The sequence below is a fragment of the Nilaparvata lugens genome, chromosome 14 (genome assembly GCF_014356525.2).
Source record: "Nilaparvata lugens isolate BPH chromosome 14, ASM1435652v1, whole genome shotgun sequence".
In the NCBI taxonomy this organism is placed as follows: domain Eukaryota; kingdom Metazoa; phylum Arthropoda; class Insecta; order Hemiptera; family Delphacidae; genus Nilaparvata; species Nilaparvata lugens.
The window spans coordinates 3,252,621-3,278,532 of record NC_052517.1 but is presented as its reverse complement, the minus strand read 5'-3'; the positions used below and the strand labels follow the sequence as shown (position 1 = coordinate 3,278,532).

General features: G+C 33.9%; 1 protein-coding gene across 1 annotated transcript in view; it reads left to right on the top strand.

Annotated features, from left to right (window-relative positions):
• Window positions 1-25,912, top strand: part of LOC111056862 — a 219,462-nt gene that overhangs the window by 158,132 nt on the left and 35,418 nt on the right. The window contains exon 4 of the mRNA XM_039440512.1: window positions 375-559. Within this exon, the coding sequence (XP_039296446.1) occupies window positions 375-559 (185 nt within the window). The remainder of the gene's footprint in view (window positions 1-374; window positions 560-25,912) is intronic.

The window sequence follows — 25,912 nt, the reverse complement described above, 5'->3', positions numbered from 1 at the left end:
TGGTTTGTTAGCAATCTAAATTGGAACTTCTGTTTTCAAATATTTGGACTGAAAATTTGACCTGAATTCAAGTGTATGGAACATAACCTACTTTTTGGAATATTTATAGTGTATAGTGTATAAATCAAAATTCGGGGGAGAAACAGTTTTGTACTGTGCCTGTTAGTCCTTCCCCAATCATTTAAAAGAGTTAATTTCTGTTTATCGATAAATAAATAACGAGCGAAGCTCGATATTATCATTGGATTTATCATGCCCCGATATTAATCATTGAATCAGAATTTCTTCTTGAAATAACATCTGATAATATGATTATATTGCATGTGATAGTATTATTGTAATCAATAATATTGATTGTTTTGTATTAATTCCAGGTGTAGTGATACGCACAGAAGAGGCACTGATAGTGATAATGGTGTTGGTGCTATGGGTGGCAGCCATTGCTCTGTTCTTCAACCGCTGGGGCAAAATCCGAATGCTGGAGCCCTATCAACCCAAATTCCATCAGGAGCATAGACCCAGCTGTCCTGCTGCTGATACTATTGGAGGACATTCTCAGGTATTTCCAACATTTTTCATCAATAAATTGATATTATTTGTCATTTTTAATATTAATAATAATAAATATCATTATTTGTCATTTTATTCAATTTCAATTCATCCAATTTTGTAGACACTAAGCTCTTTATTCCAAGTTTAAAACTGAGGGCATCAATTCATCCAGGAACCGGTTCTCAGGTGGTTTTCATATTCTTATCAATAAATTAATATATTACCCCTTCATTTTAATTTTAGTTGATTCATTATAAGGACCCTAAGCTTATAATTTCATGTTAAAATCTGAGGGCATATTCCACCAGAAACATAAACCTGATTGTCACGCTGCTAATAGCATTGGAGGACATTCATAGGTATTCCCCACATATTTTTTAATGATTAATTATGATCATATTATTTCAATTTCAATAATTCATCTATTATTGAGAAGCTCAAGCTCTTAATTTATGGCTAAAACCTGAGGGCTTTTGATAAGACTTGAGAAATATTTTTCACTTCCTATCGTAACAACCTTCTACCTTCTATCCTTTCTACCTTCTCTCATGTTATTCTATCACTAATCTCAAGATTTCATTTTCTTCTTCATCTTCTTCTTCTCTCCTTTCTCTTCTTTCTACTTTCCAGGCAGCGACAGAAAGCATATAGTGTCAACCGAAAACTCCCGCCAAAACCAGCGCTGCTGCCAACCTCACAACAGAAAAACGGCGGGAAACGTATGTTGTTTTAGAACAGAATTCAGTTGGCAACACTGCTAATACAATACTGGCCAATCACCACGACACGCTGTATCAGGTCTAACAACTGTCAAATTTTGAAAATAGTTCACAAAAATCTAACAACAATATTGTTCACAATAGTTGAGTAAAACCTAGTGAAACACATTTAAAAAATTAGTTTTTTGGAAATATCGCAGAACTAACAAGAATTTTTCACAATAATTGACTTCACTGCTATGACTTTCACGGCTTTTCCGGTGGTTCGGAACCCACCTAAAAATATGAAGTAGCACTTAACAAAAGCTTGAAATCACAAAAATAGAATGGAATGATTTTTTGATTTGATGACGTGACGAAGTTTGGACTGTAATGTATACTCTACCACTTAACCACATATGAAGATAGAGATTAGCTCTACTAGTTGTCATGGCTTTCGTTTAACACTAAAGTAGTGATTCGGAACCCACCTAGAACACACCTAGAAGTGTAACAGACTTGTCGTGTTTGATGCATTCAGAGATGAACTAAATTCATAGTTTTCGTTTGTCTATGATGCTAATATGAATTATCAACACATTAATGAATAAATATTGTCAACTACCCAATCAGAAACGGGTCTGCTTCTTTCAACATTACAATAGAAAAAAGATATGCCATGGTAAAGGACCGTTAAGTTGCAAATGTGAGTGTTATCTGAAGCCGATAGTCCTAGTAGTTGTTTTTGGTGAAGCTATGTGACGCTGGTAGTCTCTCATACTGTGCCCTTCTTACACTCTTACACTCCCAACAACACACTAATAATAGACAGTGTATAGGGTGTCTATGTTGCAAATGTGAGTGTTAACTGAAGCCGATAGTCCTAGTAGTTGTTTTTGGTGAAGCTATGTGACGCTGGTAGTCTCTCATACTGTGCCCTTCTTACACTCCCAACAACACACTAATAATAGACAGTGTATAGGGTGTCTATGTTGCAAATGTGAGTGTTAACTGAAGCCGATAGTCCTAGTAGTTGTTTTTGGTGAAGCTATGTGACGCTGGTAGTCTCTCATACTGTGCCCTTCTTACACTCATACACTCCCAACAAAACACTGATAATAGACAGTAGTCGACAGTAATCAACTTAGTTAACAAAAAGTTGGCTTGAAATTTGTAACATAGACGACATATACCATGGGATATCTTTTTATGCTATCTTTTCTCTAAACTTAACTACCTTCTTCCTAACCCATTTTCACAAATCCCCAACTAGTGTGCAACGGTGTAGCTGACTGTGTATCACCATAATATATTGATACAGAATCACCACACATGATACAGTATCAACAAAATATGATACAGTATCACAACACATGATACAGTACCAAAACAAAAATGATACAGAATCATCTCAACTTGACACACAACACCATAATTTGATACAAAACTTTCAAACTGTGCAACGGTGTAGCTGACTGCGTATCAGTGTATCACCATAATATATTGATACAGAATCACCACACATGATACAGTATCAACACACATGATACAGTACCAAAACAAAAATGATACAGAATCATCTCAACTTGATACACAACACCATAATTTGATACAAAACTTGCAAACTGTGCAACGGTGTAGCTGACTGTGTATCAGCCTGCAACCAAAACTTGATGCACTGAAACTGAACAGCTCAACAACAGCTTTCCATTTGTTTCAGTATTTCAAGAAATTATCAAAATGAGTACTTGATGAAGTGAGATAGTGAAGGACTGAGATCATCCCTACTAGGTAGAGAGGATCCTCTACTCTTTGGTAGAGAGTTGATGGGGAGGATATTTTTAATATTCTTTCCGAAGAATGGACATTGATATGTCCAAAGCTCCGCCAATTCATGTAGATGCATAACAATATAATTATCTATAGTTATTATATTACAAATTACTTTTTCATATCATATACAGTTCAATAATTATTTTCTTAGTCTATATTATGTAAATTCATCTATAATTTAGCTGTATTGTAAGCTATTGTATATAAGTGTATAAGCCAGTATATATTGTAATCTACATAGATAAAGTACTCAATCAATCAATCAATATTTATCACTGTGTAATAGGCCCTAAAACTCTTAAAACATAGGGGTTTCAACAAATACGATGTATTGGATAGAATTCAGGGATCATAGGAATACGAAAATAGGTAGAGCAACGCGAACAATTTTGTGATTCTATACACCCATAAAAACATCAAACTCCCCTTATCATGCCCTAAAACTATCCAATCTACCTTCAAAAACATGTGTTGTTTTCAATCAACTGCTCTGGTAAATTCTCATTAACGGATACTGCCGCTTTCAACTACAGTCGTCCACTAGAACAGTAGCCAATCAACTATGCTAAAAGGGAACACACCTTTGATATTGGAAAAGAGAGAGAGAGAGAATAAGAGATTGATTGATTGATTGATTGATTGATTGAGTACTTTATTTATGTAGATTACAATATATACTGGCTTATACACTTATATACAATAGCTTACAATACAGCAAAGTTATAGATGAATTTACATAATATAGACTAAGAAAATAACTATTGAACTGTATATGATATGAAAAAGCAATTTGTAATATAATAACTGTAGATAATAATCATATTGTTATGCATCTACATAAATTGGCGGAGCTTTGGACATATCAATGTCCATTCTTTGGGAAGAATATTAAAAATATCCTCCCCACTAACTCTCTACCAAAACGTTAATTTCGTTATTTAAACTAAGGATTTATTTATTAATGGAAATATTGTAAAAGTTTTAATCAATATGAATATTGAAGAGAAAAAAAAAACAGAAAATTGATAAAGTAAAATAATTATATAGGTAGATATGATCAAATAATTGATTAATAAAATGAAGTAGGCTGAAAGTAGATCAGGGTTATCAAATTTCAGTAATATACAGCAGTATGCAGTGGATAATTGAAATAACATGAGTTTATATAATATATATATATATATACAATTCGTTCTATAACATGGTTTAAAGGTTTATATTGGTGTAATGGGTGAGGGATGGTTGTCATGTGATCGCTCTAGGGCCGGACAGTTTCAGTCATTTGTTCCAAAATATGTTTTTTTAAAGTCAGGTTGAAGCTCGCTCGGCTCTCGATAGACCTGATAGAAACAGGAAGTGTATTCCATGCACGACAGGCACTGACTAAGAAGGATTTTGTGAAAATAGTAGTTCGATGATTGGGTATCCTTAAAGTACTTTCTCCGGTTCTAGTATGTGAAGCATCTATCCTCCTACCTTCAGAGACAAATTTGTAATCATCTTTAAAATAGTTCGGATTACCGTATTTCAAGATATCTCTAACAAGCTTGACTATTCGAAAAAGCCTCTGATCGGGAAGCTTCAATGTTGAACTAGCAACTCACATCAAATCATAATCAAGAGAGAGAGATTGATTGATTATATGCCTTTATTAGGGTGGAATTAGGACTCCTGGTCCTCTCTGCCACACAAACCTTTACAAAAGAAGACAAATTTACAACATAAGAACAGAAAAAATAGATTACATATTATGTAATAAGATTACATAAGATTAATATAAGTGAATAAAACTCTTAATCAAAATATAATAAAAGAGAATTTTAAACTTCTTCAGAGAGAGAGTAAGCGATTGATTGATTGATTGAGTACTTTATTAATGTAGATTACAATATATACTGGCTTATACACTTATATACAATAGCTTACAATACAACAAAATTATAGATGAATTTACATAATATAGACTAAGAAAATATTATTGAAGTGTATATGATATGAAAAAGCAATTTGTAATATAATAACTACAGATAATTATTATATTGTTATGCATGTACATAAATTGGCGGAGCTTTGGACATATCAATGTCCATTTTTCGGAAAGAATATTAAAAATATCCTCCCCACTAACTCTCTACCAAAAGTGAGAGAGAGAGAGTGAAAGAGACAGGGAATTGGTTTGAATTGGATAATTATTGCTTTTATTAAGGGCGGAGATGGGACTCTAGGTCCTCTTTGCCACACAACCCTGAGGGATTAGATTAGATTTCTTTATTGACCGAGCGAAGTGAAGTCTAAAATTCAAGTCGACGGTTTGGCATTTCTCTTAATGTTAAAATGTTTATATGTTGCGCATTTACGGTGAAACGCGGTAATAGATTTTCATGGAATTTGACAGGTATGTTCCTTTTTAATTGCGCGTCGACGTAGCCTATATACAAGGTTTTTGGAAATTTTGCATTTCAAGGATAATATAAAAGGAAAAAGGAGCCTCCTTCATACGCCAATATTAGAGTAAAAATCAGACTATAGAATTATTCATCATAAATCAGCTGACAAGTGATTACACAGATGTGTGGAGAAGCCAGTCTATTGCTGTATTTCCATAAGGTCTATAGTTTCAATCAGGTACTTGTGGATGAGAATACTGCGTGAGGTCTACTGTTCACAGAACTACTAGTTTATGTATGAGTATATGTACGAGTTTTAGTTTAGTTAGAGACTCTATTGCTTGTATGTTTTAATATTTTTTGTTGATTGTATCTTTGACTTGTGTAATGCCCTTGATGTCCTCAAGGTTTCTGCAAATAAAAAAATTTTGAATTTTGAATTATGTTACAATATTTTCTGGCTTATACACTAATTTACATTTAAATGACGATAATGCTAGTTATTCAACGAATTTCACAAAGTATAGATGATTAATCAATGAGAATAAATATAGAAATGCAATTAGAATAACGATAATATGATGTTGTCATGTAACTTCATAAATCGGCGGTTTTCAACAAATAATTGTCGATTCTCTATATATAAAGGATATAAAATAATATCCTTTCCATCAACACACGACTGGGAGGAGAGAGAGAGAGAGAGAGAGTGAGAGAGAGAGAGAGAGAGCATGAGAGAGAAAGGAATGTAGTAGAGAAAGAGATTGAGTATGAGCAAACTAGCGACTGCTTCCATCTAGTGGTGGAATTGGAAACTATTAATAATATTGAAAATCATCTCGACCAATCAGAAGCGAGGTAGGTGGAGCTGATAGGCGTGGCTTACTAGTAACTTCTTCTGGTCAGTGATTGAATTATTTGTCCCACTTATTTCAAATAGACTTCTATAATCAGAATACCTACGTTCTGAAATCCATTGATATATTACACTCAATGTAAACGTCTAAACTTGCATAATATATTGTAATCGAATATTGAATTGATAAATATAGAATTGAAATGAGAGTTCTCAAGTACCTTTATTCTGATAATATTGTAGAAGTCCTACAAGGAAAGGGAATATTGATAAATACATTTATGTGGTCAGATCCAATAATTAATAGTTAATTCTTGACAAAGGATCTAATATGGAATTAATAAACATTGAAAGAAATGAGAGTCCTCAAGTACCTTTTCAATGTTTTAATAATATTGTAGTAGTCCTACAAGGAAAGGGAATATTAATAGAGATATTTGATGTAATCAATTCCAATAATTAATTACAAATTAATAATAGATAATCTTTGACAAAGGATATGAAAGAATTATGTCATTTTCCATCGATACTTCCTCTCCATCTACTGAAAGATCAGATTAGATTAAATTCCGTTTTCAATGTAGATACTATGCTATCTATTGCACTATTCCATGACAAAAGCTAATATTATTTGATTAGTTCTACAAAATACGCAGAGTTATTAATATTATAATGAAGATGAATGAAATTTGAATCTGATGACACAATGATTATTGTGATGTGACTACATAAATCAACGGCTGAATATCAACAATTCAATGATTATCAGTTCTTGGAAAATGATATAGAAGGATATCATTTACATCAACACATGATCGGAAATGGAGAAAGGGGAGGAGGAGGAGAGAGAGAGAGAGTGTGAGAGAGCAAGGAGCAGAGAGAGAGATTGATTGATTGATTATTTGCCTTTATTAGTGCGGAGTTAGGACTCCTGGTCCTCTATGCCACACAACCCTTCACAAAATAAAAAAATTAACATAAGAAAATAAGAAAACAAAAAAAAGATTACATTATTATGAGAGAGAGAGAGATAGTGAGAGACCAATTGAGAAAGAGTGAGAGAGACAGACTGATTGAGAAAGAGAGACAGAGTGAGAGATGAAGCCAAAAAAGAGAAAGTGTATAAGACAGAAAATTGGATCAAACCTTTATTTTATTATGGGTGGAGTTAGGACTCGAAGTCCTCTCTGCCAACAAAATCTCAAGAGTTAAATAGAGAGAGAGAGTGAGTGTGAAAGAGCGTGAGGGGGGAAGGAACAGACAAAGAGAGAGAGAGGGAGATGAAGACAAAAAGAGAGAAACGGTATGAGACAGAGAATTGAATTAAAAATTGCTTTTATTATGGGTGGAATTAGGACTCTAGGACCTCTCTGCCACCAAACTCTCGAGAGAGAATGTAGAGAGAGAGACAAAGAAAGAGGGAGAGAAAAACCTTTGTCAACATTAAAACATAATATCGTATGCTGTCATAACATTCCTGGCTTTGCTATAGAGCCCTACAGAGCCCATAGGTGTTAACCTTTATCAAAGGGTTAATAATTATCATCTACAACACTATAGGTATAATTTTTCCACCTATAAGTACACACTTATAGATATCAGGGATACGAATAGGGATAATAATATATAGCACAGATATTTCTTTCTCTTTCTCTCAATCAGTCTCTCTATATTTCTTTCTCTCCCTCTCTAATCTATGTAGATGCATAACAATATTATCTATAGTTATTCCAAATTGCTTTTTCCATATCATATACAGTTCAATAATCATTTTCTCAGTCTATATTATGTCAATTCATCTATAATTTTGCTGTATTGTAAGCTATTGTATATAAGTTGTCACGTTATTCTTTATATTTAAATAACGATTAGCCTCCTGCTTGGCATCAGTCGGTAAAGCATGAGATTTAATATAATTAGGTCGTGGTTTTTCTAATAGTATTCAGTCTTAAAAAATCTTGACAGGCCTAGATATGGGCTTCTCCTATAACTCTTGTAATTCAATAAATAATAATATATATAAAAATGATACTTATACTATAGAAATGAGGAATAAAAAATAAATTGCACACCATGAAAATTTCACACATATTACACAAATAATGCAAAGATCAATCGAGGCAAAAAATATATATAGAGCGATAAAAAATATAATATAAAAAATAGAACAATAATTTTATATCAGCAAAATATCACAGGCTAAACTTATATTCTAGATTTATGGCACGAATCATACCATGTGCCTTTATCTTGAAATCATATGCATTCTTTGGCATGTAGCTGTGACATGTACTTGCTAATACTTGTCGGCTTGGATAATTAATCAAAAATATGTGCTCTAAGATCAGCTTGATAAATTAGCCACTAATAATCCAAATATATCTATATATTAAAATCTCTAGTATTTAGTAGATTTATTTGTATCGAATATATATTTTCATCTCAGGGTGCAAGATTCGGCACCTGACGGAATAGGTAGAGCCATTCATCTAGTGAATTAGAACTATGATAAATTATCGCAAATTGTATTGCAAAAAATTAAATATTATATGCATATGTTTTAATAGCCTAGATTTCGTACTTCTTTGATTAAATAGAAATTTCTAAAAATATTGATCTATATATTTTTCTTTCAATTAAATACCTTTAATACTAATTTTTACTTGCGCAAGTATTACTCTTATTAATTTCTCAATTTATAATAACCCTTTCGGCGAGCTAGCTTTGATCATCAGATTATTCGAAGCACTAGGGCGCCCATCACTAAATTCAAATTTAATCACTCACGTGTCGAAAATCTTCTTGTAAGCCGCCGATGTCGATCCAACTCCATGTGGTCCGGGAATATGGTAGCCGGAATCGTCTCCTCCAAGGGGTTATAAATTAATAAAAATGAAAAATGACTTCTGCTTCACAATAGCATCACGAAGTCTTTTAAGAAATTTAATAATTTACTTTAACTTTAACTTTTACAAAATTATTAATAAGGTACTTCGCTCTAAAATATTTGGGGTCCTCTTATGGTGGCATCTGGCTGGCGAGTGCTGGTTCTTCCTCTCAAGTTTTACAGATCCTCTTTCCGACTTTCAAATTAGCATAAAATTTAAATATCTCAATCCTCCGCCATTAAATTCAAATAGATCTTACAAAAAATGCCAAAATATTGCTTAGATTATATGATTAATAATTTCTTTGCATTCGAGCCATATTGATAACATAGATTACACAAATTTTTACACAAAATCTACTACATTTATATAAATATATATAAATATTTTTGAATCGGCTACAGTTGCCGCCCATTAACTGCCGTTTTACTATTGGTGCATGCAAATTTTATTAGGTATTCATGCGCCTGGTAACTCTTATTTCCTGAATACATTAAATATTTTTATTTGGTTTTATATTTATGCTCTTTGCATGCTAGTTAATATTATATATTAATATTAATTCCATGCTAACTAATAATTAGCCACGTGGACGGGTGTTTTTTCACATTGCACACCATCCGAATGCAATAAAGCTCTGCCAAGGGGTTTTGGTCAGATTCTACGTTCTTCGGTTTGATCGATCTCTAGGTCACCGATCTGTGAATACATCTATCTAACCTCAATCTTCAAATATTTTATAAATAATATATTTATGAGTAGTAAACTTTCTTCAAATCCTTTTTAAGTTCTTGTACCATTTAGCCAGAACAAGCTGATGCTATCTTATCTTGATTATTATCTGCTTGGCGATATTAGCCAATTACTTTATTTTTAGACCTATTACTATTTCTGTTAGGGTTTTTTCTCTACCCAAATTTAAATATGTTACACGCCCCTGGGTTTGAATTCAAAATATTTGAGAATCACAATGTTTTTAATGAAAACCACCCTTCAATACATTGATATACACTATACTTTATTTATACATTATACTCTCCACTTCTATCACATTTCGCAGACATATTTGCTGCATCTCCTTTATACCTTTATCAAAAACAATAACAAATTCTCCTCTTCAACACACATAAAAATATCATAAATATAAACTTCTAAACGTACTCCTCCTGACACCATTTACAACACAGTAATTTTGAATTCGCCGCTTGCAGGGCTGCCAACTTAACTACACACATTTCATAATTCTCATAAATGATTCTTTTAGACAATAATTTCGATTCATAAACTTCTGGGCTTATATCTTATAGTATTTCTTAGGTCTTAATATAAATAATTTTCTATACATCAGGTACAATACTTTCTTTTGCTAATGGCTCTTTGGTTTTGGTAACTGGTATTCACTTTAAGTCTTTTCAGGTAACAAACGTGGCATAATTAAAAGTAATAAATATAAAAACATATAAATAAATATATCGACATTAATAAATATAATAAATAACAATAATAAATAACTCTTTGGGTACAGTACTTCTTTTTATAAACATATGTTCAACAGATATTACATTCATTTGATTTGGGTGGCTTTGGTCAGCTGGTCATTGGTTCTACAGAATTTGCTGTCGAGTTTCATAACTATTAACCTAACTGCTCAATTTTTTCTCTTAAAAAGGTAATTAACAAATTTTAATTTTATTATCCCCGCTTGTGTCCTTTTTTATCTGATGTATATAATTTAATTACATATTTAAAAATTATTCTTTTTCTTATTGCAGGCTTCTAACGGTTGGAAGGAATTAAAACACTGGATTGTTGCCATGCGGTCCTATGCCAAGATTAAATTTATTAAGGAAGGTTAGTAATCGGTTTGATAATAATGTTTTCCTTGATTTCTTATCATATTTATTTCAAATTCTGTGATATTTCATGTAGAAATTTCGTGGCTTTCCCGTATCTTTTGACTTTCTGCTTGTTATAGCTACAAGGCCGGTTAGGTTATCTGCTGTTGATTGTTGAGGCTGTCCTAGTTGATAATTTTTCATCATGAATTTAAAGCCCTTGTATCTTGTGTATTCTCTCTTCAAATAACTCCTTGTTCCTTTAATAATAATTTCTTTTAATTGATTCAAAGCCTTCCATTTATTTTCTTTCAAGACTATCCACTTAAATTCATTATTAGGCTTCATCATCATAATAAACAATTCAATAATATAACACTTCCAATCATCAATAATAGATCCATTTAACAACAACAATACAATATTTTCCATCATATCTACAACACAGTATTTTATCCATATCACAGCCATTATTACAAATAGTATACAATATATAAGAACATTTATTATCTCCTTAATAGTATAACCTCTCAACATATAGCCAGGTACTTCCATTTTCTTTATATTACTTTTTATTTCTTCCATTCTTCTCAAACACCGTTTATCCTTAATTAATCTCCACAAGTAGTCCACTTTTATGTTGCCCATGCATGAATCCGTAATAGTATTCCTATCAGTTCCGTTTCTGTCATATTCCTTTGGCCTATTTTTCCGGTCACACCGCTGATTATCTCCCTTAAAACGAATGTGCCGCGGATGCACGCCGTCGGTCCGCTCCTGTCCTCCATCCTGGGTTCGGTCCGGAATCCTCCTCGGGCGTTTGAACCGTGCATGCGGCCTCCATCGGCGCGCGCGGTTCCTCCTTCGTCGCTTCTTCCGCCTCCGGGCCTTGCGATGCATGCTCCTCTCCCGAATGCCGTCCTCTCCGTCCTGATGTCGGCCGTCCGGTGTCCTCGGGCGCCTCCGTTTCCGGGCCTTGCGGTGGTCGCTCCTCTTGTCCTGGATGCCGTCCTCCCTGTTGTCGTCCTCTTGGTCCGGGTCCTTGGTCTGCTGTGGGGTCAAATGATGCGCGGGTGTGGTGTGCAGATACATGGTGGCGGTCTCTTGATGTGCGGGCTGCTCTTCCTGCGGTGATGGGTCTTCGGCGGGAAACAATATACTTAAAATGGGTTGTTGCTTGCGGCTGGTTTTAATTGCATGTTGAGCGGCGGTTTTTGGTGGTGATTTATCTGGTATTGGCTTTTGTTCTTCTAATAGTATTTTCGGTGGATCATTTCTAAAGGTGGTGTATGATGTTGAAATATCATGATTTTCTTTGTTTGTTTCATTGGAGCTTATAGGTGTTATATCGGGGGTATCATATAGTCCTGGTTTATTAGCTGTAGTTTTCTGTATATCTGGTGGCGGGTCGTTGGGTGCTGGGTTCCGGGTTTTTTGTTGATTCAATCCTGTTGCATGCGCTAATGTGTAGTTTGAATTTATTTGAAGAGGTGGTGGTTTGTAATTTCTATTATAATTATTCTGAGTGTAATCATTTTTTGTGTTAAATCGATCACGACCATAATAATAATTTCTTTCATAGGTTTGCTGTGGATAATGATTTGTTTGACGATTCTGAAAACTTCTATTATTCCAGCTGTTATTTTGATTATGATTATAGCGGCGTTTAAATTGAGGGGTAGATCGTGAGCAATCATATGGTACTGATTCATAGTTTTGGCTGGTATACTGATTACTTTTTGAGTTGTGTTGATTCCGTGTGTATCTTTGGTCTGAACGGTGGTTTGACATTGCCATCACAGACTGTATGCCATATAAATGATTTATCAGCTGCTTGCAATCAGTAATGGGTTGTGTGGCGAGTGCCATTCTAACTTGATACGGTAGCTTCTTTAAAATAATACTTGCTAATGCCGATTCGTTAATGGGCTCGCTCAATTGAGAATTTTTAAACTGTAGGGCAGTGACGAAAGTGGTACATGCACCGTCTAAATTAGGGTTGAAATCGCATGATATAATGTCCGCTAGCACGTCCAACTGTTTACTTCTGCTCCAATACTGTTCCAGGAAGACAGCTACAAACTCATCCAATGATGTAAATTCATGGGCTCTACTCCGAAAGAACATCAGGGGTTCGCCAATCAATAAACCAGTCAAACGAAGACGCCAAAAATTCCAAGAGGTGGGTGTTAATGATTGAATTAGTTTTATCTGATCTATAAATTCTTTAGGTTGGAGATAGCGGTCTGTATTGTCAAAACGGCCTAATTCATTGAAACTGTGTAGTGAATCAAACGTTGCTATGGGAATAGGCTCTAGATTCTCGTGCGGAAATTGATGTATTTGATTTTCAAGTTGTACTATGTTTTGATTTATATCAGAATTTGGGTGAGCTATTCATGAATTTGCGAAGTGTTTTGTGCTGGTAGGTTATCTATTCTTTCGTTTAACTCACAAGTGACAGTATCTATTTTTGCTGTTAAATCGGTTGTAATTAGTTCTTGATTTTCAGCGGTAGATGCTGATATTGTGTCCGCAGTTTCCTTACCCGTTCTTACCGATGTATCCTTCACTGATTCCCGCATTTCCTTCATTTCCGCCTTCAAGTCCTTCATTACCTTGGTCATTGTTTTTTCTAAACTATTAGAAAATGACTTGATCATCCCCTCTACTATAACCCTTCTTATTGCTTCTTGGGAGACATTTAACGGTTTATTACTGTTCACAGGATTCTTGGCGGTGATTGAAGAGATCTGGGCGTTGGACTCCATCGCGCCCCCCTCAGCGTCGATCTCCGCTACTATCGCCGTCTGCAGTGTGTCTGCTACCTTACTCTGCGTGGACGAAAAGAGACTCATATTTTAAAAATGGATTAAGTGTCAAGTGTTTGTTAAAAAAGTGAAAGTTTTGGCCAACAAGGCATTAATAAGGACACAAATGAGGATAGGCCTATGGATATTACAAGCCAGGTAACCTATTTATTACTTAAGCTCTTATAATATAATAATACTATTCATTGATTTCTGACTAGCAGTTTAGGCCCATAAAATATAATAGCTCTCTCTATAAAATATATTTTCTATAATAATAATATAAAATTTTCTTTAAAACATATAATTTCTCTTTATTTAAAGCTATTGATTCCCCAAAAAGTAATACAAATTTCCCTTTGCCAGTTTTCCTCCCAACTCGTATAAGTTATCTATAATTTTCAATATGGTTATTGACTTAATTTCAAATAATTATTCGATGAGCTTGGCTCTCATCATCAGTCCCACGTTGGTACGGCATGTCTTTCTGTCACGTTATTCTTTATATTTAAATAACGATTAGCCTCCTGCTTGGCATCAGTCGGTAAAGCATGAGATTTAATATAATTAGGTCGTGGTTTTTCTAATAGTATTCAGTCTTAAAAAATCTTGACAGGCCTAGATATGGGCTTCTCCTATAACTCTTGTAATTCAATAAATAATAAATATATATAAAAATGATACTTATACTATAGAAATGAGGAATAAAAAATAAATTGCACACCATGAAAATTTCACACATATATTACACAAATAATGCAAAGATCAATCGAGGCAAAAAATATATATAGAGCGATAAAAAATATAATATAAAAAATAGAACAATATTTTATATCAGCAAAATATCACAGGCTAAACTTTATATTCTAGATTTATGGCACGAATCATTACCATGTGCCTTTATCTTGAAATCATATGCATTCTTTGGCATGTAGCTGTGACATGTACTTGCTAATACTTGTCGCTTGGATAATTCAATCAAAAATATGTGCTCTAAGATCAGCTTGATAAATTAGCCACTAATAATCCAAATATATCTATATATTAAAATCTCTAGTATTTAGTAGATTTATTTGTATCGAATATATTTTTCATCTCAGGGTGCAAGATTCGGCACCTGACGGAATAGGTAGAGCCATTCATCTAGTGAATTAGAACTATGATAAATTATCGCAAATTGTATGCAAAAAATTAAATATTATATGCATATGTTTTAATAGCCTAGATTTCGTACTTCTTTGATTAAATAGAAATTTCTAAAAAATATGATCTATATATTTTTCTTTCAATTAAATACCTTTAATACTAATTTTTACTTGCGCAAGTATTACTCTTATTAATTTCTCAATTTATAATAACCCTTTCGGCGAGCTAGCTTTGATCATCAGATTATTTCGAAGCACTAGGGCGCCCATCACTAAATTCAAATTTAATCACTCACGTGTCGAAAATCTTCTTGTAAGCCGCCGATGTCGATCCAACTCCATGTGGTCCGGGAATATGGTAGCCGGAATCGTCTCCTCCAAGGGGTTATAAATTTAATAAAAATGAAAAATGACTTCTGCTTCACATAGCATCACGAAGTCTTTTAAGAAATTTAATAATTTACTTTAACTTTAACTTTTACAAAATTATTATAAGGTACTTCGCTCTAAAATATTTGGGGTCCTCTTATGGTGGCATCTGGCTGGCGAGTGCTGGTTCTTCCTTCTCAAGTTTTACAGATCCTCTTTCCGACTTTCAAATTAGCATAAAATTTAATATCTCAATCCTCCGCCATTAAATTCAATAGATCTTACAAAAAATGCCAAAATATTGCTTAGATTATATGATTAATAATTTCTTTGCATTCGAGCCATATTGATAACATAGATTACACAAATTTTTACACAAAATCTACTACATTTATATAAATATATATAAATATTTTTGAATCGGCCTACAGTTGCCGCCCATTAACTGCCGTTTTACTATTGGTGCATGCAAATTTTTATTAGGTATTCATGCGCCTGGTAACTCTTATTTCCTGAATACATTAAATTATTTTTATTTGGTTTTATATTTATGCTCTTTGCATGCTAGTTAATATTATATATATTAATATTAATTCCATGCTAACTAATAATTAGCCACGTGGACGGGTGTTTTTTCACATTGCACACCATCCGAATGCAATAAAGCTCTGCCAAGGGGTTTTGGTCAGATTCTACGTTCTTCGGTTTGATCGATCTCTAGGTCACCGATCTGTGAATACATCTATCTAACCTCAATCTTCAAATATTTTATAAATAATATATTTATGAGTAGTAAACTTTCTTCAAATCCTTTTTAAGTTCTTGTACCATTTAGCCAGAACAAGCTGATGCTATCTTATCTTGATTATTATCTGCTTGGCGATATTAGCCAATTACTTTATTTTTAGACCTATTACTATTTCTGTTAGGGTTTTTTCTCTACCCAAATTTAAATATGTTACAAAGTGTATAAGCCAGTATATATTGTAATCTACAAAAAAGTACTCAATCTATCTATCTCTCTCTCTCTTCATGTGTTGATGAGAAGGATATTTTATATCCTTCTAAAAGAATCGACAATCATTTGTTGAAACACCGCCGATTTATGAAGTTACATTACAATTTTATATTATCGTTATTCTAATTGCATTTAATCTTTATTCTCATTGATTAATATTGTTAATGCTTTGTAAAATTCATTGAATAATTAGCATTACCGTCATTTAATGTAAATTAGTGTAGAAGCCAGTAGATATTGTAACATACATAAATGAAGGAAATTTAATCTAATCTCTCTAGGGTTGTGTGGTAGAGAGGAACCAGGAGTCCTAACTCCGCCCTAATAAAGACATATAATCAATCAATCTCTCTCTCTCTATCTGTATGTTCCTTCCCCCCTCACTGACACACACACTCTCTCACTCTCTCCTTTTTGGTAGAGAGTTAGTAGGAAGGATACTTCGAATATTCTTTCCGAAGAATGGACATTGATATGTCCAAAGCTCCGCCAATTTATGTAGATGCATTACAATATTATCTATAGTTATTACAAATTGCTTTTTTTATATCATATACAGTTCAATAATTATTTTCTTAGTCTATATTAAGTAAATTCATCTATAATTTTGCTCTATTATGAGCTATTGTATATAAGTGTATAAGCCAGTATATATTGAAATCTACATAAATAAAGTACTCAATCAATCAACCTTTCTGTCTCTCTCTCTCTCTCTCTCTCTTTCACACACTCTCTCTCTCCCTCTTAACCCCACTATATACTTCATAATGGATACGAATGGGCATGAAATAACACAGGTATAAATGTTAGTGATAACAAGGTATAGATATATATTTTAGGGATACATGTGACTCCTTTTGTAGGGATGAAATAATACAGGTATAGTTTCCAGGGATAAGGAGTATAGGTATATATTTGAGGGATACCAGGGATAGGAGTTGGTAATATATGCGAGTCCTTTTGTAGGGATCAAAACACGAGCAAGGGATAATCGTGCCTGGATATATAGGGTCGTCAATTAGTTCGGACCCTTTGTGTTGTCTACAGTCAGGGATCAAGTGAGAGAGAATTGATAATGTGTTACCATGTAGGATTCAAGTTCTTGCCAGTTCTGTCATTCTATTCTTCTTTCTCCTTCATTCTCTTTCATCCTCAGAAAAGTTTAAAATTCTCTTTTATTATATGTTATTGTATTTTGATTAATAGTTTTATTTACTTATATATTAATCTTATGTAATCTATTTTTTTCTGTTCTTATGTAAATTTGTCTTCTTTTGTAAAGGGTTGTGTGGCAGAGAGGACCAGGAATCCTAATTCCACCCTAATAAAGGCATATAATCAATCAATCAATCCTCCTTCTTTATTTATCAGACTGTTTCATGTTTCATCTCTTTTTTTTATCAAAACATTAGGTATCTTCTTATTTGTATCTTCACATTTGTAGGTTGCTTCATAGATAAGAAGAGACTCCATGGTATAGATAGTTCATGTTCCAAATTTCAAGCCAATTTTTGTTAGCTCAAGCCGAATACTGTCAACTACTGTCTACTGACTACTGCCCTGTTCCTCCATGTTCCTCAATCATACGAAATGACAATATAAATAAAAATATTAATTTGAATACCCTTATCCTATACTATTAAACGAGCAATTTCTGTTTATATGTTTGTATAATATGTTTGTAGATGTTTATATATCTGTATGTGATCGGATCTCAAAAACGGCTCAAACGATTCTCACGAAATTTGGAACAAAGTAGGTTTATGATATGAAAATTCGATTGCACTAGGTCTCAATTCTGATATGAATCGCTGAAGGACATTAAAAGGATAAATACGTCCTTGGAAAAACAGCTGGAAATTTTTTCGTCTTTTGATGATGGAAGTGAGTGAGCGAGTGCATGTGTGTGGGACTGAGACAAAATTATAAGTCAGCTGTTGAACTTTTGTAATCATTCAATCAGGTACTTACTACTGGTTGCTCAAAAGCCGGTTGAATTTTAATCCTGATTAATTCCAGTAGAACCAATCAGATAAGCCATCTTTTTGAAATGGTCATCTCTGATTTGGTTCACGTGAAATTAATCAGGAATAGAACTTAAACGGCTTTTGTGCAACCGGGCCTTTGTGAGAGAAATACTTGCATTCTAGGAATTAATCTTAATCCACTGTGATTACATAGAACCTTTCTGTATGAACTATAAATATATATTATAATTTCTTTAAATCATTTTGTCACTACATGTGACATGTAGCCTAGTCTTCATGTCTTGAAAATGGACATACGATGTCTGCTATCTCTTCATAGTGAATCATTTAATAGAATCATCAGTTGCCAACAGTTTGCATTGAATAATCACATTTTCTCGAATTTCGAGCTTATTTTCCATTTAAGGTGAAAATGTTACTACACAATAATTGAATTTTCCACTTTGTTTAAATTGTATTTGAAGCCTGATGATGGGAAATCTTAAATCCAAATTTGCATAGATGGGGCGGAGCTCCTGGAGTTTTTACTGATATGAAACTCGTGTCAGTTGATAGAGCTTATCAATGACTATCTTAGGTATAAATTTGATCAAAAACGTTGGAGCCGTGTTTGATAAAATCGTGAAAACACTGTTTTTGACAACATTTTCGCCATTTCAGCCGCCATCTTGAATTGCATTTGATCGAAATTATTCGTGTCGGATCCTCATATTGTAAGGACCTTTGGTTCCAAATGTCAAGTCATTCCGGTTATTGGGTGATGAGGTATCGTGTACACAGACGAACATACAACACTCATACACACAGACCAATACCCAATAACCACTTTTTTTGGACTCAGGGGACCTTGAAACGTATAGAAATTTAGAAATTGGGGTACCTTAATTTTTCTCGGAAAGCAATACTTTCCTTACCTATGGTAATAGGGCAAGGAAAGTAAAAAGACAAGTGATATGATAAACCATATGTTTTCGTTGTCATTGATTCATTCATAAATATCAAATGTTGTTGATCCGTTACTAGTAGAAAGTCATGTTCAATTTTATTTGATTAAAGCTCTACAAATGAAGAGTTTACTTATTTCAACAAGATGACAATTCAATACATGCAGCCGTACAGACCACAGATCCCATACAGAAGTCCCCTCTTCTCTGATGTAAGCCCAACTTGTAATGTATGCAAAGATTATTCCACCATTCTCATGTTTGTCCTGACCTATCCTCCTCCTTTACCTCCTCCTCCTCCTCCTCCTCCTCCTCCTCCTCCTCCTCCTCCTCCTCTCTTGTTCTCCTCCTCCTTCACCATCTCCTTCTCCTCCTCCACCATATTCTCTAAATCCTCCTCTCACCCTTCTTCTTCAACTTCTTCTGAATATTGTCAAACACCATTTTCGATTATTCTTTCTTCAGAAGTATTCGTCCTTCTTCTACTTCTGATCCTTCTCCTCCTCCTCATTCTCCTCCTCATACTTCTTCTCCTCCTTCTCATTCTCCTTCTCCTCCTCCTCCACCTTTAACTCCTCCACCTCTTCATCCTCTTTCTACCTCTTCTCCTCCTTCGATTTTACCAACTCCTGCTCCTCCTTCTCCTTCTCATCCTCATTTTCCTCAACTTCTGGATATTGTAGAACGATTTCTTCTTCTTCTTCTTCTTCTTCTTCTTCTTCTTCTTCTTCTTCTTCTTCTTCTTCTTCTTCTTCTTCTTCTTCTTCTTCTTCTTCTTCTTCTTCCTCTTATTCTTCTTCTCCTTCTCCTTCTTCTTCTTCTTCTTCTCCTTCTTCTTCTTCTTCTTCTTCTTCTTCTTCTTCTTCTTCTTCTTCCTTCTTCTTCTTCTTCTCTTCTTCTTCTTCTTCTTCTTCTTCTTCTTCTTCTTCTTCTTCCTCTTCTCTTCTACTTCTTCTTCTTCGTCTTCTCTACATCATTGTTCATTGTCCTATTTCCAAACGTATATCTAGATGTGAGCTATTCACCTCCCCCTACTTCTATTCCACCTTCTCCTTCTCCTCCTCCTCGTCGTCCCTCTGCAGCCTCTCTTACATCTTCTCCTTCTCCTCATCACCTCATCATCACCCTCATCCTCCACAACTCACTCATGTCCTCCTATCTCACACGTGTGTCTCTTTGTGAATATGTAAACGCAATTCCTCGTATATGACTACTTGTCTATTCTGTGTACAGTAATTGCTTACCCAAGTACACATTGTTCCAATGTTGTATGTAAAATGGCTCATGATCAGATAAGAAGCTATTGCTGAATATTTATAAGGTTTCCAACAAGTACTATGGAAACTCATTGGAAATTTATTTATTTATTTATTACATTTCCAACGGTATACACCAATTTTAAAAGAATACAATCGTAACAGGATCAACAAAAATAACAAGACAAATATAAATATAAATATGAGATACATAACATAGAGTCAAATAAGTAACTTAGCAATTCAGTAAAATTCAATAAAATTGAAAAGAACAGGCTTATTTCCCCTATTACTATTTTTTTTCCAAATTTTGATTGTGAACTAATTTTACTTTCCTTGCCCTGTTACTATAGGTAAGAAAGTATTGCTTTCCGGAAAAAAATAAGGTACCCCAATTTCCAAATTTCTATACGTTTCAAGGTCCCCTGAGTCCAAAAAAGTGGTTTTTGGGTATTGGTCTGTGTGTGAGTGTATGTGCGTCTGTGTACACGATATCACATCTCCCAATTAACGGAATGACTTGAAATTTGGAACTTAAGGTCCTCACAGTATAACGATCCGACACGAACAATTTCGATCAAATGCAATTCAAGATGGCGGCTAAAATGGCGAGAATGTTGTCAAAAACAGGGTTTTTCACGATTTTCTCGTAAACGGCTCCAACCATTTTGATCAAATTTATACCTAAAAAAAGGTATAAATCATTGATAAGCTCTATCAACTGCCACAAGTCCCATATAATGTAAAAATTCCAGGAGCTCCGCCCCATCTATGGAAATTTTGATTTTAGAATCCCAATTATCAGGCTTCAGATACAATTTTAAAAAGTTTCAAGTGGAAAAGATTGAGCATAAAAATCTCTACAATTAATGTTCAGTATTATTTTCACCTTAAATTGAAAATAAGCTCGAAGTTCGAGAAAATAAGATTATTAAATTGCAAACTGTTGGCAACAGTTGATTCTATTTAATCATCAACTATGAAGAGATACCAGACTTCGTTTGTGTGCAGCGTTATAGTCCTATCACCAGGTGGCTCAGATCTTTGAATAGTAGACTTGAGATGCGCGTGAACACTAGCGTCAGTTGATCAATTTTCATAACAGCAAGGAAAATTGTGTGAGTGCGTCACACCAGATATTTAATATTGTGATCAAAAAGTTCTTGTGCAAGAATTAAGAGCTAGTAAGTGAGAATCACCAATCAGCAGCAAGGTAGGTGGAGCTAGGAGGCGTGGCTTACGAGTCTTCAACTGTAACTGGTTCTTTGATTGAGAGAGAAAAATAATTGGGAAGAACTCTCTCAACTTTTAGAATATTATGATGTTGATAACTAATCTCGTAGAAGAATATTCTCTACGAGAATAATCCTATTATATTAAGCAAGCAATTTCTGTATTTATATATCTGGCTATTTTTATATCTGGTTATTTATGTTTAACGGATCTCGAAAACGGCTCTAACGATTCTCACGAAATTTGGAACATAGTAGGTATATGATATAAAGATTCGATTGCACTAGGTCTCATCCTTGGGAAAACTCGCTGAACGACATTTTAAAAGGATAATTCATCCTTGGCTGAAACAGCTGTGGATAGTAAAAAAGTGAGTATGTGAAAAATCAAAATATCGCATCCCGGAAATTCATAAGATGACGTATATAGTGAGGTCTACGTTATAATGACAGTATTTGTTCAACTTTGGTTTTGCTACCATTGTCTATCATTCGACAAAGCCGGTGGTACTATCCTTTTCTAGGTCCACAACGATGCCAATTATGTTTTTGACAGTGTAGAAATATAATTTATTAATGCAGAGAATGAGCATTGCCATTCTCCTAACTTTATCCACTGCCATTATAACGTGGACCACACTATAGCCAGCTGTGAAATATAAACACGATCATCTGAGAGAATTATGTTCTGTTTATCAATAAGTTGAATAAAAATAACGATCGAAGCTCGGTGCACCGATATTATTCATTATAATAATTCAACAATATTCTCTACGGATCAACAATTTAGTAGGTTCCCAAACTTCATAATATGATAAATACAGGATTAAAACACTAAGGGCTGGTTTCCGAGCTCGGGATTTAGCTAAGTTCTAGACTTTAAACAGCTGGAGTCAGAAAATTGACTTTCCGAGCAGAGCGTCTACGTAGTTGAGAACTCAAATAGACCCTGGAGTTTAGAGATCACGTTAGACCCTGGAGTTTATAATTTCGCTTTCTGAGTGAAGGGCTTATAAGTCCAGGACTTCAATTAGATTCAATTAGAAGAACAGCATAACTTTTGTGAAATTGGAAAAATGTTGGTAGAAAAGACAACTTAGGAATAGCCAACCTAACGAAGAAATAGAAGAACGGGAACAAGATGAAGAGAACAAAACGAACACACGAAAATGAAGTCGAGTAACAAAGCTAATTAAGACGACCAAATGTAACACTAAAATCATAGAATAATGGAAACTACAATAATAGATTAGAAATTAATATTCCACAGAGTATTGATTGATTGATTGATTGATTGATTGAGTACTTTATCTATGTAGATTACAATATATACTGGCTTATACACTTATATACAATAGCTCACAATACAGCAAAATTATAGATGAATTTACATAATATAGACTAAGAAAATAATTATTGAACTGTATATGATATGAAAAAGCAATTTGTAATATAATAACTATAGATAATAATCATATTGTAATGCATCTACATAAATTGGCGGAGCTTTGAACATATCAATGTCCATTCTTCGGAAAGAATATTCAAAATATCCTTAGGAATACTAGTATTAAGATACTTAGTATTACTAGATATACTTAGTGATCCTCTTAGGGATACTCTTTGGTGAAATGTAAGTACTGAACCAAAAAAAAACAATGGAGAAAAAGAACATGAAGTGGAAGCAGATGAACAAAGCAAATGGAGTGGAGTAACAAAGCTGATGAAGAATAATGGAACAGAACAGTGTAGGTACAGCACAAAAATAGAACAAACCTTTGGAACGCGTTAATTAGCCAATGAATGTGCTACACACACCTACATCAACATACTCTTGTTTATTTCATCCTGTCATACTCTCACCCTTTTTCTATCTCTTAACACACACACACTCTCTCTCTCTCTGTCTCTCATTTTCTGGTAGAGAGTTAGTGGGGAGGATATTTTGAATATTGTTTCCGAGGAATGGACGTTGATATGTCCAAAGCTCCGCCAATTTATGTACATGCATAACAATATAATTACCTATAGTTATTATATTACAAATTACTTTTTCATATCATATACAGTTCAATAATTATTTTCTTAGTCTATATTATGTAAATTCATCTTTAATTTTGCTGTATTGTGAGCTATTGTATATAAGTGTATAAGCCAGTATTATTGTATTCTACATAAATAAAGTACTCAATCAATCAATCATTAACGAACTCTCTCTCACTCTCTTTTACTCCGGCTTTCTCCAATCCAACTCATTTTCTCTATTCTTCTCAATGACTCTTTCACTCTCTCTACTTTTTAATCCATCTTTGTATCTTTCATCATCTATCCTCCTCACTTCTATCATCGTCTCTATCTATCTATCTCTCTCTCTCCCCTCATAAAAATCTTATGTTATCCAAATTGATATACACTCTTCTTGTCATATTCTCTAACACGTGACAATTCTATCAAGCTAAACCCCAATTCCAACTATCATCTTTTTTGTTTCATTCCTCCCTCTATCTCTCTCCTCTTTCTCAATCTTCTTTCTCTTTTTCTCTTTCTTCCTCTCATTCTCACCCTGTCTGTCTCTCTCTGATTTTTCCTCAATGTTTTCTAATTTCTCAGTGAAAATTCTATTTTGCTACTTATCTGTAAGGAATTGTAATTTTTGATGCAAAAATTTGTATTGCAGAGAGACCCTTACGTCATAATCTCCGTCCTTAAAAAATGCATTATATAATACTATAAAATAAATAAATTTCTCTCTCTCACACACACACATACTCTCTCTCTCTCTCTCTCTCCCTCTCATAAGAGTTGTGTGACAAAGAGGACTTGGTGTCCTAACTCCGCTCTCCGCTCTCCCTTTCTCTCTCTCTCTCTCTCTCTCTCTTCCTCCCTCTTCTCATCTTTCCCCATCCAATTGTCTCTCACATCAGCAGCAAATTAGAGCTAAAACAGACATCACAAAGGTCCTAGGGGATCAATAAAATAGACCTGCACATGCATCTATCATGATGTTCACTCCATCCTCGTCTCACTACAATCTGTCACTATCGGTCATATTGAGAAGCACTGATATTAATTCATAAGCAATACTGACAGTGGTCACTATCCTATTTCAAACCAGATTCATTTGAATTTGGCAGGATTGGCTGAATATAAAACACTGATGTAGATTTATAAGGCATACTGACATTACGAAAACAACCCTATTATATTAAGCGAGCAATTTCTGTGTATCTGTTTATATTTTTATATCTGGTTATTTATGTTCAACGGATCTCGAAAACGGCTCCAACGATTTTCATGAAATTTGGAACATAGTAGGTTTATGATATAAAAATTCGCTTACACTAGGTCTCATCCCTGGGGAAACTCGCTGAAGGACATGAAAAGTATAACAATTATTCATCCTTGGAAAAACAGATGATAATTTCGTCGTGTTTATATTTTTATATCTGATTATTTATCTTCAACGGATCTCGAAAACGGCTCCAACGATTTCCACGAAATTTGGAACATAGTAGGTTTATGATATAAAAATTCGCTTACACTAGGTCTCATCCCTGGGAAAACTCGCTGAAGGACATGAAAAGTATAACAATTATTCATCATTGGAAAAACAGATGATAATTTCGTCGTCTGTCGGAACAGAAGATGCATGTGTGGGAGAGAGACAGAATTATTTACAGATGTGTAATCAATCAGTGTGAAATATCTATAAATTTTAATCGACTTGATCAAAATAATCTGATTTGCTGACATGACATTATAATCATTCTAAACTAGAGTATATCATGATTTCCAAAGTTATTCATTATTTGACAATTTTAAGTGATTAGTGAGTGTTATTCAATTTTGTTTGTAATAATCTAAATTAAAACTTTTTTGTTTTTAAATGTTTGGACTGAAAATTGAACCTGAATTCAAGTGTATGGAACATAACCTACTTTCTGGACTATTTATCTATATATATAAAAGCGAAATGGCACTCACTCACTGACTGACTGACTGACTGACTCACTCACTCACTCACTCACTCACTCGCAGAACTAAAAATCTACCGGACCAAAAACGTTTAAATTTGGTAGGTATGTTCAGTTGGCCCTTTAG